General features: G+C 40.9%; 3 protein-coding genes across 4 annotated transcripts in view; 1 reads left to right on the top strand and 2 right to left on the bottom strand.

Moving 5' to 3' along the window:
• Positions 1–6011, top strand: part of atf6 (activating transcription factor 6) — a 48929-nt gene extending 42918 nt beyond the window's left edge. The window contains exon 16 of the mRNA XM_034081217.2: positions 4246–6011. Within this exon, the coding sequence (XP_033937108.1) occupies positions 4246–4442 (197 nt within the window). The 3' untranslated portion in view covers positions 4443–6011. The remainder of the gene's footprint in view (positions 1–4245) is intronic.
• Positions 6012–6191: 180 nt separating this feature from the next.
• On the bottom strand, positions 6192–13628 carry olfml2ba (olfactomedin-like 2Ba). Its single transcript, XM_034081456.2, has 8 exons — positions 13215–13628; positions 12842–13105; positions 12475–12582; positions 11706–11831; positions 10702–10930; positions 9296–10243; positions 7874–8050; positions 6192–7299 (listed from the first exon to the last, which is right to left on the bottom strand). Exons 1-8 carry the CDS (start codon positions 13374–13376, stop codon positions 6686–6688), a joined length of 2628 nt encoding a protein of 875 aa, XP_033937347.1. The 5' UTR covers positions 13377–13628; the 3' UTR covers positions 6192–6685.
• Positions 13629–13919: 291 nt separating this feature from the next.
• LOC117445975 (torsin-1A-interacting protein 2-like) lies at positions 13920–20324 on the bottom strand. Of its 2 annotated transcripts, none has more exons than XM_034081952.2 (9): positions 20221–20324; positions 19196–19273; positions 18970–19068; positions 18025–18087; positions 17800–17904; positions 16895–16999; positions 15764–15901; positions 15417–15578; positions 13920–15227 (listed from the first exon to the last, which is right to left on the bottom strand). In XM_034081952.2, exons 2-9 carry the CDS (start codon positions 19230–19232, stop codon positions 14452–14454), a joined length of 1485 nt encoding a protein of 494 aa, XP_033937843.1. In that variant the 5' UTR covers positions 19233–19273; positions 20221–20324; the 3' UTR covers positions 13920–14451. The 2 variants fall into 2 exon arrangements, with proteins under 2 accessions (XP_033937843.1, XP_033937841.1); XM_034081950.2 differs by having other exon boundaries at positions 18970–19071.
• Positions 20325–20363: the final 39 nt, after the last annotated feature.

Consider the following 20363-nt stretch of genomic DNA (forward strand, 5'->3'; position numbering starts at 1 on the left):
AAGCTCTGTTTGAGTCCCCACCTACTCCAGATATCTGGCTCTTGAGCTGCTAAATCCTCCATTCACCAACATTTCACTAAAACTAATATTGATTACCTCTTTCATTAGGGGATACTTAAAGGAATACATTAAAGGTCCAGTGTTTCCCCTAGGATGGAGTCATAGCAGCGGTGCTAAGGCACGTGGGCCCAGCATAATGTGAGCGCGGAGCGCGTGGAATTGTTTTGTGCGAAGTGCGCCCCGCCAATTTGTTTCTATGTGTCTGCCAGCACAAGAAAGGCTCGTCATGAGGCCTAGTACCAGGGCCGGTTCTAGATAATTTGCTGCTCTAGGCGAGATTTTATATATAAAGAATAAATGAAAAATCTCTACAAAAGACAAATACACTACAAAAACAGAAACTTATTGACATAGGTAATATACGTCAAAATTGCTTCAAATGTATTCATTATTGTATGAACATGTTTGAATTGGGGGGTGGACGTCACATCCTCTAGGGGGGTCGGGGGTATGCTCCCCTGGAAGATTATTATTTTTTAACATTTTAAAGTAAAATGCTTCAATCTGGTGCACTTTGAGCACACAATTACTAGAGACCTGATCTAGGGGGTACAACTCTAAAACACCCATATGAAAAAGATCGGTTTACATTTTAATAATCAAATAAGTATGTGAACATAACCAATAGCCTACCATAGCCAATAACAAATAAATGTAACTTATTTTATTTTTGTTGTTCATTCATATGTTATTTTAACTAGTTAACATTTATTTATTGAATGCATATTTTTGTATCTCTCCAACTTTAAACGATATTTTTGGTTTACTGTCCTATAGTATACATTGGAATGATTTCAAACCTGTTTTTATTTATCCTAATAATTATAAAGGAGTGTCTTGGAAATATGTGTTTACATAATTTGTGGTCCACTGAGATAATTAGACTAAAATTAACTATCTAAACACTCAGTGAGTCCTTTACCTCACTGAGCCTCTCAGTCTGACAGGAGAGCTCTCCTCCACCCTGGTTGTAGAAACATCTACTTCTTATATCCGTTAGCGCAGCTAGCACCAGATTCTAATAACAACAGCGCCGGTACCGGTGCGCCCTCTCTCTCTCTCTCCCTCGCTCGCTCCCACGCTCGCACTTTGGCTGTGAGCTGCGGGCGCCCGATAAGCCAACATCCCCCACTTTCATCACTTACAGCGCCCATCGTACAGGGCAAATGAAAAGTGTAACCGGGGTGAAAAGGGTGTTACATTTACTTAATTATGAATGTTGTTACATCAAGGCCGAAAATTAGGATGAGCGCCAACGGTCGCTACCAGCGCAGCGCCTCCCAGATCTGGCGCCTATGCCAAAGATCGCCCCTGCCAGTACATACAATGGCAATGTCTCAAGATTTAGCAAAAATACACCTTTATTGAACATACATTAACACAAATACTACAAATCCACACAACAAACAATCAAAAATGAAAAAGGGTCGCCATTTACTATTATTTGAAATAAAAAATGTTTTAAAAAAAAATGTTGGGTACCTGGCTGGCGCCCCCTAGCAGCGGCGCGCATATTTCAGCAGCGGCGCTGCGCCGCCACTATTTGTATATAGGGGAAACACTGAGGTCCCATGTCATGCTTTTCTGGTTATCACCCGTCCCCTTGTGTGTTATGAAGGTTGTTCTGCATGTAAACGGTCTGCAGAGTCACAAACCCTCAAAGTACACCCTGTAGCGAGTAAAACTCTAACACAGAAAATACCTGTCTAAGCTGCCCCAGAACGCCTCGTTGGAGATTTTTATTTTTCCATTTTGTTCTTCCTGGGTATGGTGACGTGACCATAATGGACCAATCTGTGGAGCTCCTCACACACACTCTCTCAGCGGTGAAACTGTGATGTGCTGGGGGGGGGGGTGCTAGTAGAGCCTCGCAGATGGGGGTGCTGCAGCCCCCTCAGCACCCCCCCCCTTCCATTCGCGATGTCTCGCTGTGTCGCAGAGCCCGAGCAGCAAGCAGGAAATGAACCCAGCTCACACTGTCCTCTCCTCGCAGCAGCGAGCCCCGCAACGTCCCGCCAACACGGCACCCAGACCCCACGCAGCATTCTCATCTGTTTGTCATTACTGGTGTCATTTTTTGGTTGCTAACGCCATTGTAACACATAATCATTGATGTTCCGCTGTAACGGTGGTAGACTCATCAGAACAGAGTGGGCGAGCTGACCAATCAGAGCACAGGGGGGGGAAGGAGCTCCAACAAGCCGTGTCGGACAGAGAGTGAATACACATACTATACAGAGATGCTGTATGGCCAATGAGAAACCAATGTGAGTTTGGAACATTGAACAATATAAATATATTCTAGTAGACCTCAACAATGGAATTATGATCAGTAGAAATGGCCATGACATGGGACCTTTAATGTAGTTAAGATATATGTATATTTGGCAAAACAATTATTATATGGGAAGTTGGGAAACCAATGGATGAGCAAAGTGTAGGGTTAGGGTTAGGTTGGCTCAGTTTAAAGCTTTTTAAAAAATATTTATTTAGGGAATGTATTAAAGCAGTAATAAAGCTAGAAGTACAAATTAATTTCCATATGTGTTCAAAGATTTCTTGCTACATTCCTCCATGCCTGCATTTTTCTATATGGCCATTAGAATTTACACTATTTCCATTATATTCTTCGTCCTCATGTGTTGTACATTTGCATTACACACATGACACTTTTCCACTCACTGCTTTTCTGTTGAGCTTCTATTTATTTTTGGATATAAATGACCTAAGCGCTGGTAATGTCAGAGAAGTTTATTTTGAACTGAGCAGAATCTAAAAGTTCATCTGTGGAGCAATGACAGGACCTTGACATGTGAGGGGGAACAATTCAAATGTGATCTCATCAAGCAGTATGGAGATGCACAGAGAATCACTTTCCAGCTCGCCTTCAGACAGAGGCCTAATTTGAAACCGACATAGCGTGACAAAATCCAAAACCCCAGGATGACTTCCAGAGATTTCTGTTGGAGCACTGAAGCCATTTGAAAAGTTCCAGTTTCACTGCAGGTGCAAAAGAGAAAGTTCAGCAGCAGATTAAGTCATACTCGGCTTTACATCTACTCACCATTTAATGAGATGAACAGCCGTGGAGTCTTCTGGCGGCGGAACGGGCTATTGTATTGTCACTGCGGGATCTGATAACATCTTTGAAGTAAATGTCTGTGGAAATCCTGCAGAATCAGAAGAAGCTGATGTCTTGTGCAGGTGGCTGGAAAAAAACTGCAGCTTTTTAAACAACTTTGCAGGCATTTTAAATACAGCTCACTAAAACTGACGAGGTGTGTTGCTCCATATGGGGAATGTTGCTATCATATGGACACGGTTATATAGGAAGCTACACGTTTTAAAGTTTTCTGTTAATACAAATCCACAAGGGAGCATGCTGGAATCTCTCTCTAGTGAGAAAGCGTGTGCACTCTAAAATATGTTCTTCCCCCTGACGGAGCAAATTTAGGCTGTGGGAGACCACAAACCAGGAACCATTGTCTCACGTCCAGCATCTCTGTCCAAACTTGAATTTCCCGAGATAAAGACAAAACAGTTTCTTATTTGTAGGTCACACGTCAGGATGACCTTGGGAAGAAAATGGATTCCTCTCTTGATCACAAGCTATTTGTTTATTTTGTGGTTTGTTGCCATCTCTGGGGTTTTTCCTAACACAATAGTCTGAGTCATCAACATCGACCTCTTCCTGTGGCTTAATCTTGCCAGAGTTTCTTATGTTCTTCTCTAAATGCAACAAGAAGCCTGAAGGATCCTGAGTCTCTCTTCCTCTCTCCTAAACTCTTCTTCTCTCCTCTCAAATGTGCAGGTCGTGCTCTTGTTTAGGCCGCATCTCTAAGAAGGAGAAATCCAGATTTTGACTCAGCTCTGGACGCCATGTGTGTCCGGGCCTCCACCTTTCTTTCTTTATAGCTAGCTGCCGTTTTCAGCCCCCCAACTGCCTCAATCAATACTCCTTTACAATCCCAAATCACTCTCTTATCATGTCTCTCTGCATCCAGTGCAACAAAAAACCTGCCATTGATTAGGGTGACGAATACAGTTTGGCGAGCTCTATGTGTGCCTTGAGTTGATTAAATCTTCTGCTGTAATATAAACCCACTGCTGACAGAGCAAATACACACGAGAATAATGTATCCATGAACTAAAACTGACACTCTGCTTCCTTTCCTGCCGTTACAGACAGCATCATAAGGGACAAAGACTACGAGGTGATGATGCAGATCGACTGTGAGGTGACGAACACGAGGATCATCCACATCAGGTCGTCCAGCATCCCGCCTCTGCTCCGGGTGAATCGCACCGAGACGTTTTACCAACACTCTCCGACTGACAGCCAGGCCCCGCCTCCTGTCAATGTGCTAATGGGGTCTGCTTAAGACCAACAACCGCACCTGTTATTATATATAACTCACCAACAAAACCCATGAGGTCAAACAGAAGATGGGGCTTCAGTTAACACTTTGTTGTGTGATACATTTTTTTTTTAACTCCCGCTGACTAGAGGTTTTTGATTTAGATTTTAATGCAACACAAAGGTAGCTCAAGTGGTCAGGACTAGTCCACTGCACGCTTTATCCGGGCAACTATCCGGAGGTAATCTATAATAGGGTCTGCTTGCTCCTTGTGTGGCATCTCTGACTTCTCCCTGTAACCCCAGATGCCCCACATAAGGTTAATTGCTTAGCGACAGGGGGCCGAGCATTGAACCCTGAGTCACCCCGTCATAACACAAATACTTGTGCAGCTCTCCTCGTGTCCACTCTTTCTTTTTTATTTGTTAATTTTGGGAACAAGCCACTAAGCCAGAGGAGAACACTGAAAAATTTGTTCTGGGATGGTCTCTGTAAGAGATGCCAGATTAATTACAGGCAGCAACCTCAGGAAGTCAGGTGATCTGTGAAAGCTAGTAGGCTGTCACTATGTTGTTGGATGGTTTCCATTAAGGATTTCAGGTGCTCTGTTTTTAAGCATTGTATGATGAAGAATTTTGTTTTTTTGCACTGTGCTTCTCTTATATTAATAACAGATTCGGCTACTTTACATATTTATTTCTATTATTATGACAGTTATACCAACTTCTGTACTGTGATACAATTCACTCATTTCTGCTGTCAAAAGTCTTCTGTAAAGACTTGATATTATTTAGTCTGATTGTGCTTTTGTGAAATTTGTTTTCAAATTGACCACACAAATCTAAATGATTGTACATACATTTATAAAATGGTGGATGGGAAAGAAACGTTTTTATTAGAACTAGGAGATTTTTTTACTTGGTGGACATCTTGAGATATTCATTACATTTATGACCCCTGCCCCTTTTTATATGAATATAGTCTATGCCTTAAAAGTTGAGCTAAATGTTTTACATTTAACTTATTTTGAGTCCAGACGTTTCCGTCCACAGGCTGAATTGTACTTGTATTATGTGCATTTAGGCCTGAAAGCGCAAGTTATTTTGCATGATGGAGTTTTAGTATCAGATTCGTTGTAAAGGTTGGCACTAAAAATGCACAAACTTGTAAGATAAGAATATAAGGTCTGGCTTCAAAGGCCTCATTAAAGTTTCTTTAAAATTGATATTGAAAAACAAATGATACATCATCAGAATAAGAACCTTTTTGTATATGTTGATTTTTGTATATGATTGACAAAAACATACAATACTTGTACCTAAAAGTGCTTTTTTTGTTTGTTTCAGCTACACAATTGTGCAATGGGTTAAGCTTTAGCTCAACAGATGCACATAAAATACTCTTTACTTGTGTAATTTTAAACCAGGCCATCTGTGTCTATATATTTTTTCCTTCCCTTTGAAAATAGAATCGATTCACCGCAATGTTTTCACTGCATCCCAGCAGAACTTTGGGAGAAAGCAAGAGTACAATTAAAGAAACTTGTGAGGTTTTGTTTTTTGTGAAAAATACCAAAATAAACACTGGATTTTACATTTCCTTTGTCCGTATCGTTTTTGGGGAAATTGTTTTACTGCATTGTTATACAGTATACAAGTACAATAGAGTCTTTTTGTTGTCTATAATGCCTCAATTTACATCCAGTAAAAAATCATTATTTGTTTGTATTCATAATTTCTGCCTGGATTAGATTAGCCATATAAAAAAGACATGTTTAAGTATTTCCACATTTTATTGCAGTCTCCTCTCAACAGTCTCACACGAAGGGAATAAGTGCTTTCACAAGACAACGGCAAAACCTGTGATATTATCATTAAAACAGGATCTGTGGCATATGATGCAAAGGAAACAAATACAAAATGTGTATAAAACAAAAACAATTATTGAAATGGGGAATTGTTAAGAGTATGTGTTTGTGAGTTATTTGACCCAAGATACAAAATAGTTCTGAACCCTTTCTACATAGCTTAGCTCATTGGGCTTTTTCACAGAATTGCAGTATATACATTACATCAAGATGCATTGACTGAGGAATCAGACTTAGGGTTAACAAATCTTAATAGCAACAAAACAACTTTCTCAAACTACACGTAAGTATATTTGTACATTTGACCCCCCTTTGTCTCCACCCTGAAGGCCATCTGGACTGATCCACAATCCATTCAAACCATAGTTAACTTTTTAATATAACTACCATCGACCCCGTATTAAGGGTCTACAAAGGCGAACTTTATGTTATATGTGACCTGGTGTCCATTGTCCCACGCATACAAAACCCCCTCTTTTGGATTGTAGTCAATCTGCGTGGTGTAGGTGTAGTTGTTGGTGAAGGGCATTCTGGGAGTCATCTGAGTGTTTGTGTGCGTGTCGAAGGCGTATTCCAGTCTGGCGTCCCTTATGTTGTAGCTGTCAACAGCGTACAGGACGCCGCACACGATGAAGCAGTTTCCGTAGTGGTTTCTCCTGAGCCCGGTCCTCCAGGTGGTCTCCCTCTGCATGCTGAGGTCCGAGGGGTTCAGCCGACTCAGAACGACCACTTCATGTAAGAAGCCCTCATCGTCCAGAGCCGGGTAGATGATCCACAGGCCGCTTTCATCTATGGCGAAGTCGACTTCTGAGTGGCCGCGCCACTCCCCCAGCGACGACGTATCTCCCACCAGAGCATCGTGCAGCATCGTCCAGGCGGCCACGTATCGCAGACGCAGGTCAAACTTGATGATGTCTCGGGAGAAGGCGCGGTTGTAGAAGAAAGCCCCATTGTAGATCACATGGCCAGTGCCGATCCAGTTGTAAGGAAGCTTGTATGATGTGGTAAAACGTCCTAGACGGGACCAAGAAGAACGGATAAACATCAGATTTATTAAAGGTCCTCTATTATACTGTTTTCCATCAATATAGTAAAGGTCTCAGATATATACAAAGCCTGTTTCTGATTGGCTGAAATACCAAACGGATCATTGCAGCATTACTCATAATCCCCTCTGTTTCAGCCCTGTTTCCAAAGTGCTGATTCTCTGTCTGTTACTTTAGATGAAAATAAGGAGCCCCTCCCCACGCCCCTCTGAGAGAGATTTGGTTAGAAAGAACACAATGGTGCTATAGGAGGAGATTCAGGTGATAAGGGGGGGGGGGGGGGGGTTACCTTGGTTGCTGATTGGCTAATGGTTACACAAGATAAAAACATTTTATGACATCATAAAGTGGCCAAAATCTGATCAGCTCATTTTCAGACAGGTTTTTATAGAAATGGATCAGGACAAAAAGAGAGAGAATCTTTTTTCCTGAAAAGTCAGAATCAACACAAAAAGTGGATTTTGCATAATACGTGATCTTTAAAGCAAAAGGAAAACAAAGAGAAAGATGACTTACAGGTCAACACAAGACCGGGCTCTTACCTTTTTTGAAAACCTCCAGGTTGCGGAACTCCAGCAGGTTATTCCCGTAGTAGAAGTTAGTGACATATATTTTGTCATTATCCGACTTTGGATCCTTCATCCAAGCTCCTTCATTCCTGCCAAAGGTGTTGTGAGTTACTGGTTCGGAGATGGTCGCCAAAGTGTCCTTGCACTCCCCTGTAAACAGACACAACAAGTGAGGATTTAGAAGCAGATAAACATCATTCAGACGTACGTCACAGAGTCTGAAATGTTTTATTTTAACCAGCTTGGATGACAGGGAGGGTGAGGTTGCCACAAAGGAGTGAGCACTAAAACACAAAGTCTAGATATTCACAGAACAATATCAATTCATCTTTCAAAAAATTAGGCTCTTTCCATTTGGTATTTCCATCGAATCAGAGCAAATGTTAACAAGAAAATTAAAGGCGTTCTTATTGTTTGGCAATATATTTGGCATTAAGATGTTGTGCAAAACATTCACAGATGTTTTTGTAAGCCACTGGCATTGTGGCTTTAGAGTTAGGAATGTTATTTGGTTATTTGGTCTGTCAGTCGACCAATTGACTGAAAAAGTAGTTGGAGGATAGCCAAGGACTTGTTGTTTCCCAAGAGGGGAACCATGCTCATTGAGACTTCCCATGACTTTTCTTCTGGCACTAATATGAGGTTGCCATTTCAGTTTTTTTAAATAAATGTCTTAATAATAATTGGGGAAATTCCTGTAGGTGCCATAACACTACTTAGCTCAAGTTCATTATTTGTATTATTATTATTATTATTATTATTTAAGTCACCTTTATTTGCTTGTTGAGCACTTCCGGTAATTGTCACATGGGTGTGGTTTGGTTTATAAGTCACCTGTTTGATGTGCTGTCATTTTTTCTGTTGACCGTTTTGTCCATAGTTACTATGTTTTGATTTTGTTTATTAAATATCCTTAAAACTATATTGCTTCAACATGGACTTTCTTTTCGAAAACACGTCACAGTTTAAAGCCAAGTTTAGCCTCTCTGCGACTCAAATGTAACTCGGGATTGAGACGCCACAATTCCCATAACATGAATAGATACTAGGAATACGAAGCCTGCTATTTTCTGTATGTTGCGCCATCGCCAGATCAAATTCTTCAATGACCAAATTCCTACACAAATAGTGGCATTCCCATCAGCATCCCCAGAATTCAGTTTTAAGAGCTGATTAGTGTGCTAGCATGCATGCTAACCCACTAGACCAAAACAGTGATAAAAGTGTACCCGTTTAAAATTAGCTTGTTAGCATTGTGAGCATGTTAGCACTTAGCTCAAAACACAGTAGTACAGTATCACAGAGCTGCTCTCATACATTTTTGTAGATGTTTCCTTTAAAAGTGTGGATGAATAAGGTATTGCTTAAATTATTCAACATAAATAGTCAACTTACCAGTTTGTTTTGGGCGAGATTCCTCCTGCCTTTGCATTGGCTCTTCTGATTCCGGGTTTCCATGCTCCCTCTCTTCCTCTTCCCAGCTAATCTTGTATTTCTTTCTGCCTGGATCAGCCTGCCTTTTAGTGGTCGTAGTGGTGGTTGTGGTGGTAGTGGTTGTTGAAGCAAAAGTAGTCCCAGGTGTGGTGAAAGGCAGAGTAGTGGGGGGAGGCAAAGTCATCAGTCTCTGTGTGGTAGTCATGGCTGGAAAGTAGATGGATTGAGTTTCTTCTTCTGGTGTTGTGGTAGCAGCCTGTGTGGTGGTAGCCGGTGTTAAAGCTATTGTGGGGTGTGTTGCTGCTAAAGTTGGGGCAGCACGAGTTGTAATGGTCATAGTGGAAGTGGGACTGGTAGTTGAAGCCTCTGTGGTGGGATTTGGGGTGCTTGAATGAGCTGCAGTGCTACCAGGTAAAGTCAGGATTTGGTCTTTCACCTCCAGGGTAGAAGTTCCCACCATTTTAGTTAGTGTATCTCTTGTGGTTGTAATTTGAGACGGTTGTGTTGGGTTCATTGTAGTTGTGGTTGTTACCTTGACAGAGGTGCTTAAAGAACTGTTGCCAGGTTCAGTCATCAAAGGGATTGTTTGCTGAGTGACTCTTTGAGTTGTTTGAGGTGCAGTGTCTGCTGTCTTGGTTTTTTGTGTGGTAGTAGTCGGTCCAAACGTGATGGTTCTTGTTGTGGTTCCAATGGCGCTGGGGAACTCATCAATTGTTGAGGTGGGCTCAGTTCCTTTCGCTTTATTAGATGGTTTTGTTTCTATGGAACCTTGTGAAGGACCTGCTGTCTTTGGTCGAGATGATCGTGGTCCTGCTCTCGTCTTTAGGCGCGGGGGTCTGTGTTGAAGAAGATTCTCCTCAATGAAGAGGTTACCGGGTCCATCGCCACTGAATCCATGATATTCAAACACTAAAAAAGGGGAAAGGAACAGATGTGGTGAAATAATCTGAGCGCAACGAGACAATGAGAAATGATTTCTGTAAAGTAATCTGTGTCTGGAATACAAATCTGTTCAAACAAACAGTTAGAGCCACAGTATTGAACCCATTCGTAAATAGTTGCAGGGCATCTGCATCCAGCGGCTGACAGATGGCAGACGGTTTAGAAGCGCTAAGCTTTTATGTTCTGACATTCTCTGAAATTAATTAATGTAATGTGATAATCCATCCAGACTATGATCCTGTTTCATGGTTGGCAGAGTGTGGACGTATAAGGGCAATTCTATACTTTACCTTTTAAGGAAAGCTGTAACTGGGATGATCACATTACTTCTGTCCATTTGAATGTTCAGATTTCAAAAGAAAATTTGAGGTTTTTTCTGCTTTTAATCCATGGCATTTAAGCCGACTAAGGGGGTCTGTACTTACAGTTCTCTCCGGGATCCCCGTCATCCGCCACCATCGGATCCGGCTCAGATTTATAAAAAGTCATTCCTCTGATGATCATGCCGTTGGGGCCGGACTTCAGCACCTGAGCAGCCTCCTTGTTAGCCGGGGTCTTCGAGGTTACCAGAGGTTTGACCTCAATGATCTGAGTAGAACCATCTGTCTGTAGAAAGGACGGATTTTCCCCAATAAACTGCTCCTCATGCTTTTCCTGTTTGGACAGATGGATACTGACTTAATATGAGGCGAGAACAATTCAAACTAAAGCATTAGCGTGAGACCAATCTGTTTGATTAGATGCCCTACATGTTTTTCAATATCAACAAACATTTTACCAAAGAGTTTTATGAGAGTTAGATGCACTTTAATGGTTTGACCTAGAATACAGGGGAAAATACTTAAAACATGATTAAGAAAGTTTCACAATTAAATACACTTATAATATACTGTTGACAATTAAAGCATTTTACTATTACCAAGAAACTATATCAAGATTGCATTTGCAAAACATGAACCAAAATGTCCACTTTGGAACACTGAAGGACCCTCAACAACGTCAAATGACTTTTTTCCAAAAGCAAATGTATTTATTTGATTAAAGGGGCCCTGGGTCTATGAAATAACAGGGCAAGAAACACGTACTCTGACTACTAGAGGGACTATAAACAAACCAAAATATTTGCCACATTATCTGGGCCAATTTACTTGGAAGACAATTTGTAAATCCATGTTGGAGGTTATACTTACATGCCATGTGTTCAACTGTGGCAAGAACAGTAGATCAAACTGCAAAAGTAGGTCCGAATCTGATCTTCATTTGCAGGATTGTTGTTATACTTTATTGTCTTTGTATCAATGTTCTGGCTGTAACTTTGTGATGTTTTTTTTGTAGTGTCTTGGTCTCTCATAAGAATGACTCTGTGTCTCATTGAGATGACCTGACTAAATAATAGAACCTAACCTGGATATGCAGTGGCCTTGCTCACCTCACTGAGTCTCCTCGTGTCCTGATGTTGTGGCGAGGGAACAGTTGGAAGGCTGTCAGTCGCTTTTGTCTGGATTGAAGGACTTTCCAGGGGCTTCACCTCATCCACATGGTTCAGAGACACGGCCTTCGTGTAGTCATGGACACATTGAGTTATTAACAGTTATAATGTACATGTTTTTGAATGAGAAAATAGGCTGCAATGATTTCATGTATATGTTGCCTGGCTAAAACACTTGTCACACAAGGACAGACACAGCTGAAACTAGTAAGATTAATCATAGATGCGCTCGATTTATCCATTAATTGTATCACCATACAGATGTGTTTCCCATGCCAAGACAAGTCTGTGAAAAGAGCAATTTCAGAACCAAATGCAGCCATTGGCCTGACAGTTTGTGCAGTGTTTTCAACATGTCAGGCAGACTAAGAGTGACACATACAAAACATTTCCCATGCAAATATAGAAATGTTTTGGACAAAGTTTGACTGAGGCTCAAGCCCTGGCCAGCTGCTGTTTGAAGTTGTGAGAAAACACCTATAAAAGCATGGTATTTTTAATTATAATCTAATCTTCAAATCAAGTTGTCCAAAGAATAATATATCTATTGTTTTAATGCAATGTCTAATAACATTTATATTAAATTCTGACAAGGGTTTTACTGGACATATTGAGTCCAGGAGTCCCCAAACGCACCCCCAGTTTGTGTGAATGTTATACCAACATATTTGCTAGATATTTTCAACAAAAATGCACACTGTTACTCTACCTTTTCCATGTTGTCCATGCGATCCACTAGCTTATTGGTAATGGAGTGCAACTTGAGTAGATCCATCCCATAGAAGGAGCCCTCCAGCAGCTCCAGGATGGTGGAAAGCTAAAACGATGAAGTGGATTCTGTCAAAAGGCTTTACTAATTCAGACATGACATGCTTAAAATCGGTTTATGCCAAGCCAATCCATACTTTCTGGATCAAGTGTGTGACTATCCTTTCCTGCATTTGATCTAACATTCATAACTCCAGTGATCCATAACTCTATAGAGACCAACAGGTGGGCTAAACAGCAGCTTTCAGTGGGCGCTGCAGCGTGGGAACATATTTGTATCGGTGGGAATGGAGCAGACGACACTTCACCTTGACATTCTCTTTCCCAGCCTCTCTAAGTCTTTTCAGCCTGTATTCCCCCTCGCACGGGTTGACTGCTGACGGAGGAGCGATGCAGGCGCACTTGCACTCTGGTCCAGATGTGATAGTCTCCACGGTGTAGAAGTCCTGCGCGGTGGCGCTCCCTTCTTCTATCCGCCGACAGGCGCTCCTGCTCAGGGGTCTGACAACACATTTACACCGACAGTCAGCGCCTTCCGAGAGGGCTTTCACTTTGTCATAATCACCCAGCAGCTACAAAGAGAAGAGCACGAATGTATTTCAAACCAAGATCAATCAAAAACTTTTACGCACAAAATTATAAAATGTTCATAGAACAAAGAACATTGATATTTCCTCCTACCTTAGACAGGATGCTCTCCTGGACAGCCATATCCTCCTGCAGACCCTCATGTTGCTCTGCCTCGAATTCTGACCTGGGATCTGCACCCAATATCTTTGGCGCTGCAGAGCACCATGGAAACAACGCACAGCACATGCCGATAATAATGCATAATGTATACATTATGAGGCTCACAGAGCACCGACAAAAAGCAAGAAATGTTGCAAGTATGCAAGCAGGCACAGCCTGTTGCAAATCACTTTAGCTGCCAACACGGCTGCATAGCCTATTTCTGGCTCCAAAATCAGACAGGTGTATCCAGAAAAGCCATCAGATTGAGGGATTAAGCTTTATAGCGCGAGGCCATCCTGTCCATCGTCGGTGATCGCAGGTCAGTGTGGAGAGAGCAGCCGGCATCTGCAGCGGAGCGGCGGCAGGAGGCGGACCTGATCCCCGCGAGGAGGAGTTCAACTGCATCAAGCCACCTCTCTGATATAAAACCCACATGTGAATATCAATAACAAACAACAAAAACACTAAACATTTGAAACTCATCTTGATTTGTATTAATGATTCAACTTAATATGTAAGGTCTTCAAGCATATTTCGAGGTCAAATACAAAGTAACCTGGTACATAGTGATGAGATTCCCAGCAGCAAAGTCTGAGCTGTGGTTCTACCGCCCTCTAGCGGCAACACGGTTCATTACAATGACAACAAATCAAGTATTTGAAATTACCTGTTTATTTGCACTTTAAGGCACATTCAATGTTTGCAATTATTTCCAAGACAAATCTTCCTGTAGTGTGACACACGTAAAGGTATATTAAAAAATAGATTCAGTTAAGGCATGTGGTGCCATGTAGGTTTGAGGATCGCAGAAAAATACATTTGTAGTGAAATAAAAAAAAAACCTGTGTTGTGAATCAGAAAGAAAAGCGCTGTTTAATCAACAAATACCCGAGGCGGATCACTTCTTATTCTACAAGCAATCAATATAACTACATTTTATAAGATTAAAGCACCACAGCCATATTGTCAAACAAATTTGACCCCAATTTATTTGACAAATAACCAATAACATTATCTTCATAATATTGTAAATGTCTTATTTCTTCATGATACTTTCATCTGTGTTGATATTTAATATAAATTATGCAAGAAACATTTCGGTCTTTAAAACACTGCTACTTGCAGCGAGACATGTGGTGATATTTGAGTGCTTAGACTAAATGTTCAACAGTGTCTATGTATTCCCTTAGCACCCTTCAAGTTCAATCCTTCTCTCTGCCGCCACAGGCAGGATGAGGTGAGAAATACGACTCCACAGTCCACTGTACTTGTCGAGGTCCATCCTGTCGAAAGCAACAGGATGGCCGTTGGAGAGGAACTTCTTCTGGAGATGGTCGTCCACCATCTCCTCCACAGTAGACAAACGAGCCTCTGCAGGGATCTCCTCTTCCTCCCCCAGCAGCACTGTGAAGATCAGACAGGTCTTCTTGTAGGCGGCGTTCTCATGGTCGCAGTAGCGATAAAAAATAAGCGTGGAGCCTGGGGGCAGCTCCTCGAAGCGGTTGATGACGGCTACGGGTTTGTCTCCTTCGAAGGCTCCCTGCAGCTTGCTGTCGATGTCCAGCTTCACCTGGTCGCTGTCTTGGCTGGCTCTGCCGGCTCCGTCGATGTGGAGGACGGAGGCGTTGAGGGAGGCGTTGAGGGAGGTGGAGAAGGCGGCGGCCAGGCTCTTAGCCAAGCAGGTTAGAGTCCGCTCAGCCCCGTGTCCCGCGGTGAGGATCAGGCTCACCGGCTCTGTGGGCTGGGCCGTCAGCAGGTGCTTCAGCAGGTGGATCTTGCTCCTGTTCCAGAGCACCTCACGCTGGTTAGGGAACCGAGTCTTTACTTGTTCCAGCTGCCTGAGGAAGATAGCTCTCTGCCGCCCATATTTTTCCGGTATCGGCATCTCGGGTTTGTAGAAATACTGTCCCGCCATGGCGACACATAACATTGCTAAAGCTAACATCAGGTAGATTCCCACTCCTGTGAAGAGAAGGCACATGTGTTGTGTCAATGAGTTCTTAATAAGTTACTCAAAATTGTGTGTCAAAAAATACATGGAATGTGAAAAAAGATAATCACTGAGAAAGTAAGGTCTCGTAAGGGACTTGTGTTTTACTTTTGTCATTTGCTCAGTTAGTAAACCCCCAATGACACTAAAAACAAGATTACCTCCAGGACTTCCCTTAACCACTGGAACTGTAGCTTCGGCATCATCACTCTCCTCAGTGTTCGGGCCGATGCTTTCAATATTCTCCTGAGGACGGTCTTTCCTCTCCGGTATATCCTCTTCCTCTTCAGGGGCTAAAGCTGCCTTTGTGACGCTTCCATCATCTGACAAATGAGGAAAGAACTGGTTAAAACGAAACTAAAAAGACACGCACACAGCTGATAGTCACTTGGCAGCTATACGTCATGCTTCCTCACTGGCTTTATCTGTTGTGTAAGACTAGGAACGACAAGACAACAGCACTTGAAAGTTATGGAAAGATATAACATTTGACAATAATCAGACTCACTGTCTCCAGCTTCAGGATGTGTGTTGTTAGTGTCTGGGCTTTCTTCTCTTGGTCCATCTACTCGGTCGTCCTTTCCTTCACTGAGAGGAGGCGGGCTTATCGTTTCTGATTCTCTTTTCTCCCCAGTGTGGTGTTCTCCTGATACAATTAGGAAACATGTTCGAGTCAGTTTCTTTACAGCTGCAGTAAGAGTGTGGGGTATAACAGTGTGATGAGAGCTGCCTTCTTAATCTTACATTATTTAAGACTGGAAAAGATATCAACTTTTAGCTCAAACCTGAATATAGCAAGGGCATTAACACTATTAAGCAGCGACTGAATAAAGCACTACAAGCAAATACCAACACCATACTACGACTGGAGGTGTGTATAAAAACATCCACAACAAGTGGAGGACCCTGGAGCTTACAGTAGGAAAACAACTGCTATAAACAAAGCAATCGGATGAATACATGCCAAGGATGGTTAAATCAGTGCAGGTTACCCATTGGCTCGCCTGCAGTGATTTGTGTGGGTCATTACAAATAGCTATAATTTTGCAAACCAATTATAAAAGGAAACCTTGAATGTTAAACACCTGAACTTTTGAAAGAACATCCATAACATTCATCTGGTTGTAACTTATATATATCGATATTCCAATACATTTTATATACTATTCTGCACTATTTCTATTATATATATTCTATTTTATTTTATTTACTTGCACTATTATCTGTGTTATTGTGTTGAACGGTTGGAGGAGCCGGTGACCTCAGAATTTCATTGTCATAACTACACTGTAGCTATATACTGTACAAAGCCTTGAATCCTTGAATGTAAAACATATGCAACCACGGAAAATATTATTGCTATTACAAAGCAAAAAAGGACTTCAGCATTCTATATCATATGTCAACAATATGGCAAATGCAAGTGGGAACGTCACCTCATTGCACATAATGAAACACACTACAAGTACTTCATAGAGCACGCAGTAAATTGAACACTTTTACACACTACTCCTAATGGCACTTGTTAGAGGTTTGTATCAAGCTTTCCCAAACGTGAGTAATATGTCTCTTAACGTGTGACTGCAATGGATAAGGAAGCCAGAATGACTTGTTATGACCCTTAGACAGGAACACTCACTGGACTTCTCCTCAGCTGTTGAGGTCGGTTGCTTATCACCACAACTTCCTTCATCAGCCTGAAGTGGTGTGCCTACACCTGGAGGCGCTATCCGATCTCCAGGGTCTGTAGACAAATACAGAAATCAATTGTAATTGTATTGTAAATAATTCTTATACGAGTTATAGTCTAACTGGATGTCTAATGTTTCAAATTCCGCTCTATCGCAAAGTACTATAAGGTCTGGCAACCGTTTCTGTCCTACTTTGAGAACAAATTCTCTGACATTAAAACAACGTAGCCAACCCCTCCCCCTTTTAAAAAAAAATGTATTTATGTTTTCGTTTTTACTCTTGTACCATGTAGTTTTTTATTTAATAATTTATGTTTATTTTGTATATACCTATTTTGTATCTCTTCTGGATGTCAATTGATATTTTGTATACTTTCTGAGTGTGCTGTATTTTTGAGTGTTGAGCACAGCTGTTTTTTATATGTGGGAAATCAATACAAATATTTGTTTCAAATTCCTACCTAACCTGACCCATTTGATTTTCATTCCAGATCTGGCATACAGTATGTTCAGCACCGTTTGCTTTTTCTTAGCATACTTTTTGCATCAAATTCATTTGCAAATCCTTCCTATTGATTGTTGTAGATGAGACATTAAGACAAACTACTGGGTTCAGTGCAGAAACAATACTCACCATGTACACACTACACAGTGTTGTATGTCATGAATGTTTGTCTTTTAAATACTTTTGGAGGAAAATAAACACTGACATGGTGATATTATATAAATAAAACACTAATACATGGTTTTTACATTAGAGACCATATGATTAGCACAGTAGATGCATAAAACCATTTGTAAAATACAAATCGATGAAATATGCATTACTTTTGACGTTGCTTGCGCATTTTACCTTCTGAGAGTTGAGCCTTTTTATTTGGATCGGTCACTTCCTGTTTGTCGTCGGATGATGAAACCTCTTGATCCGATTTAGCCTTCGTTTCTTCTTCCTTGCCTCCTGATAAAAAAATATATATAATGACATATCATGTACATTTAAACTACATTGTAAATGTTTTGTAAATATACTATTCCATTAGAACTGATATTTGGACTTTGTCATTTGGTGTGTATGTACCTTCTGTGTGTTTCTCTGCTATGTCTGTGGGTGGTGGCTCTTCACTCAAAGGTTGGTTCAATGCTGCAAGACAGAAAAGTGTATACAGCACTTGTTTTTATTATGCCAATGACTAAACAGGTTTATTGGTTTTGTTCACATCCTTCTCACATGTTCAAAGTCTCAAGGTATGTAGTTAAACTGTCAAAAGGGAGAGGCTAAGGGCAGTCACTTTTTATAACATTCAAATCTTCCCTTGTTTTCAGTTTGGCTCCATAACATATCAGGCTTCCAATTGGAAACAAGCTGTTAGCACTTGAACAAAGAATTAAACTACTGTTAAAACTCAAAGTTGAAAACATTGAAAAGTCTGTTTTACTGAAACACTGAATCACATCTGGGGGGTTCATTTAAACTGAATTAGTTGTGTGCGAGAAGACACTGGAAGCAAACTGATAATAGTTGTTAATAGGGCAGCTAGCAAAACTTGCTCAACAGTAATGAAACTAATGGAATATATGTACGAATATTCAAATGTAAACTGTTGATAGTCGATTAAAGAGTTTACTGTGCAAATCAAATTTGGAATTATGTAAATGAAACACTGATAATAAACTAGTTGTTAGTCTCTAGGTTTGTAGCTGCGGGTAATGAAGCTGAATCTTGTTAGGTGAGAAAGACCACATATTAGTTAGTTTAGAGGATGCAGGGACATATTTGGTAAATACACATTACATGATTAGATTATTTTTGACCTTGCTTGCGTGATTATGCTTCTTGCCACTGCACAAATGGCCTTCTGTATTTATATTTGAATTGTATGTTTTTTTGTTTAATGCCCTTGTTTTATGTTGAAACTTGTTGTGTGCCGTGTTGGTCAGGACTCCCTGGAAGAAGAGATCTTGTATCTCAATGGGACATTCCTGGATAAATAAAGGATAAATAAATAAATAAAAAATATCTTACCTTTTGAGATATTCTGCTTTTCATCAGGATCTCTCTCCTGTTTGTAGTTACATGGTAAAACATCAGGATCCAATATAGACTGTGTTTCTCCTTCCTTCCCTTCTGATAAAAACAAATCAATGATGAACTATTATGTACCAGTATGTGTAAAAACTGTTGTATATGTATGTAAACATTTTAGCCCACCATAACTAATATCTGGCCTTTGTCATTGGTGTTTCAGTACCTGCTGTGTGCTGGTGATCTGGGTCTTGCTCTGCCATGTCTGTGGATGGGGCAACTTTACTCGAAGGATGGTTCAAACCTGCATTGAAATAAATTGGTATAGAACTGTTGTTATGGTAAGACCCGAGTACATTTATTAGTTCTTGACAGATAAGAAAGTCCAAAGTCTTTAGTGAACCTGCCAACGGGTAGCTTTAACATTCGTTTCTGGTTTCTCTTTAAAGCAAACTCCCCTTGTTTCAATTGCATTCATTCAATTAATTTAAACATAGACGACTTAACTTTAAGTGCTATGGTAACATTAACCTCTACCAAAGGTTGCCTCTTGTAAGCTATGCCCACACTTCAGAGAGAAATTAATGGTCACTTCAGTAAGACTTTATCTCTGGCACTAGCTTACACCTCGTCACATACATATATCTGCTTGCGTCGGAAATGTATCGACAACATTAGGCCACTTGTTTGTTATAACCAAGGTCTGTATACAATAGGTAATAACCTGCCCAGGGACTACACATGTACATTAGCTCAAAAGCTAACTCAGGTGCATTGGTACACAATAATGACTAGTGTGCACACTCCCAGGTCAATTAATAAATAACACGCAAAGTTTCCGATAAGATGAGACAGCACATACAAACACAATTTACTTTTGAAACTCGAAGTTGGAAACACGTAATATATGTTTCGAGTTCACCGCGAGTTGCTAAATAATACCTGGTGGCTAATTGCTACTGAAATTGCTGTAAAACGACCGACATGTTTACGTTAAAATATAGTTAGCTAGTTAGCAGCAATGTTAGCAGCTTAGCTTGAAACACAACTAATAGAAACCTTTACCTACGAATATTTAAAATTACGTCAACCGTTGAGTAACTCTAGCTAGCTAACGAGTCAACTGACAGAGAGATGCTGGTTTATGTGGTTTACAAAACAGTTAGCAACATGATACGTGGATATAGCTGCCGTCGTGTAACTTACATCAACTACATATATGTTTAATAGTTTAATACAATTACTACGTACCTGTGATCACATCTGTCCAGCAAAACGCTTCCTTATACCTTGCGTTACGCCCGTCGCTTTGACAGATCACAACATTCAGGCGGAACGTTCAGCAGTGCCCATGTTTCCATGGAGATAAAGAGAATGTGGCGTTTCCGGGCATC

The sequence above is a fragment of the Pseudochaenichthys georgianus genome, chromosome 4, assembly GCF_902827115.2.
Source record: "Pseudochaenichthys georgianus chromosome 4, fPseGeo1.2, whole genome shotgun sequence".
Lineage (NCBI taxonomy): Eukaryota > Metazoa > Chordata > Actinopteri > Perciformes > Channichthyidae > Pseudochaenichthys > Pseudochaenichthys georgianus.

Excerpts from the sequence above, each read along its gene's own strand:
- olfml2ba (XM_034081456.2), bottom strand. The coding sequence starts at position 13,376 with ATGTATACATTATGCATTATTATCGGCATGTGCTGTGCGTTGTTTCCA. Across the intron at positions 13,106-13,214 it reads AGGAGAGCATCCTGTCTAAG|CTGCTGGGTGATTATGACAA; the intron begins GTAGGAGGAAAT and ends TTCTCTTTGTAG. Across the intron at positions 7,300-7,873 it reads CCTGGAGGTTTTCAAAAAAG|GACGTTTTACCACATCATAC; the intron begins GTAAGAGCCCGG and ends GGTCCCGTCTAG.
- LOC117445975 (XM_034081950.2), bottom strand. The coding sequence starts at position 19,232 with ATGGCAGAGCAAGACCCAGATCACCAGCACACAGCAG. Across the intron at positions 19,072-19,195 it reads AGATCACCAGCACACAGCAG|AAGGGAAGGAAGGAGAAACA; the intron begins GTACTGAAACAC and ends TGTTTTTATCAG. Across the intron at positions 17,000-17,799 it reads AAAGGCTCAACTCTCAGAAG|ACCCTGGAGATCGGATAGCG; the intron begins GTAAAATGCGCA and ends ATTTGTCTACAG.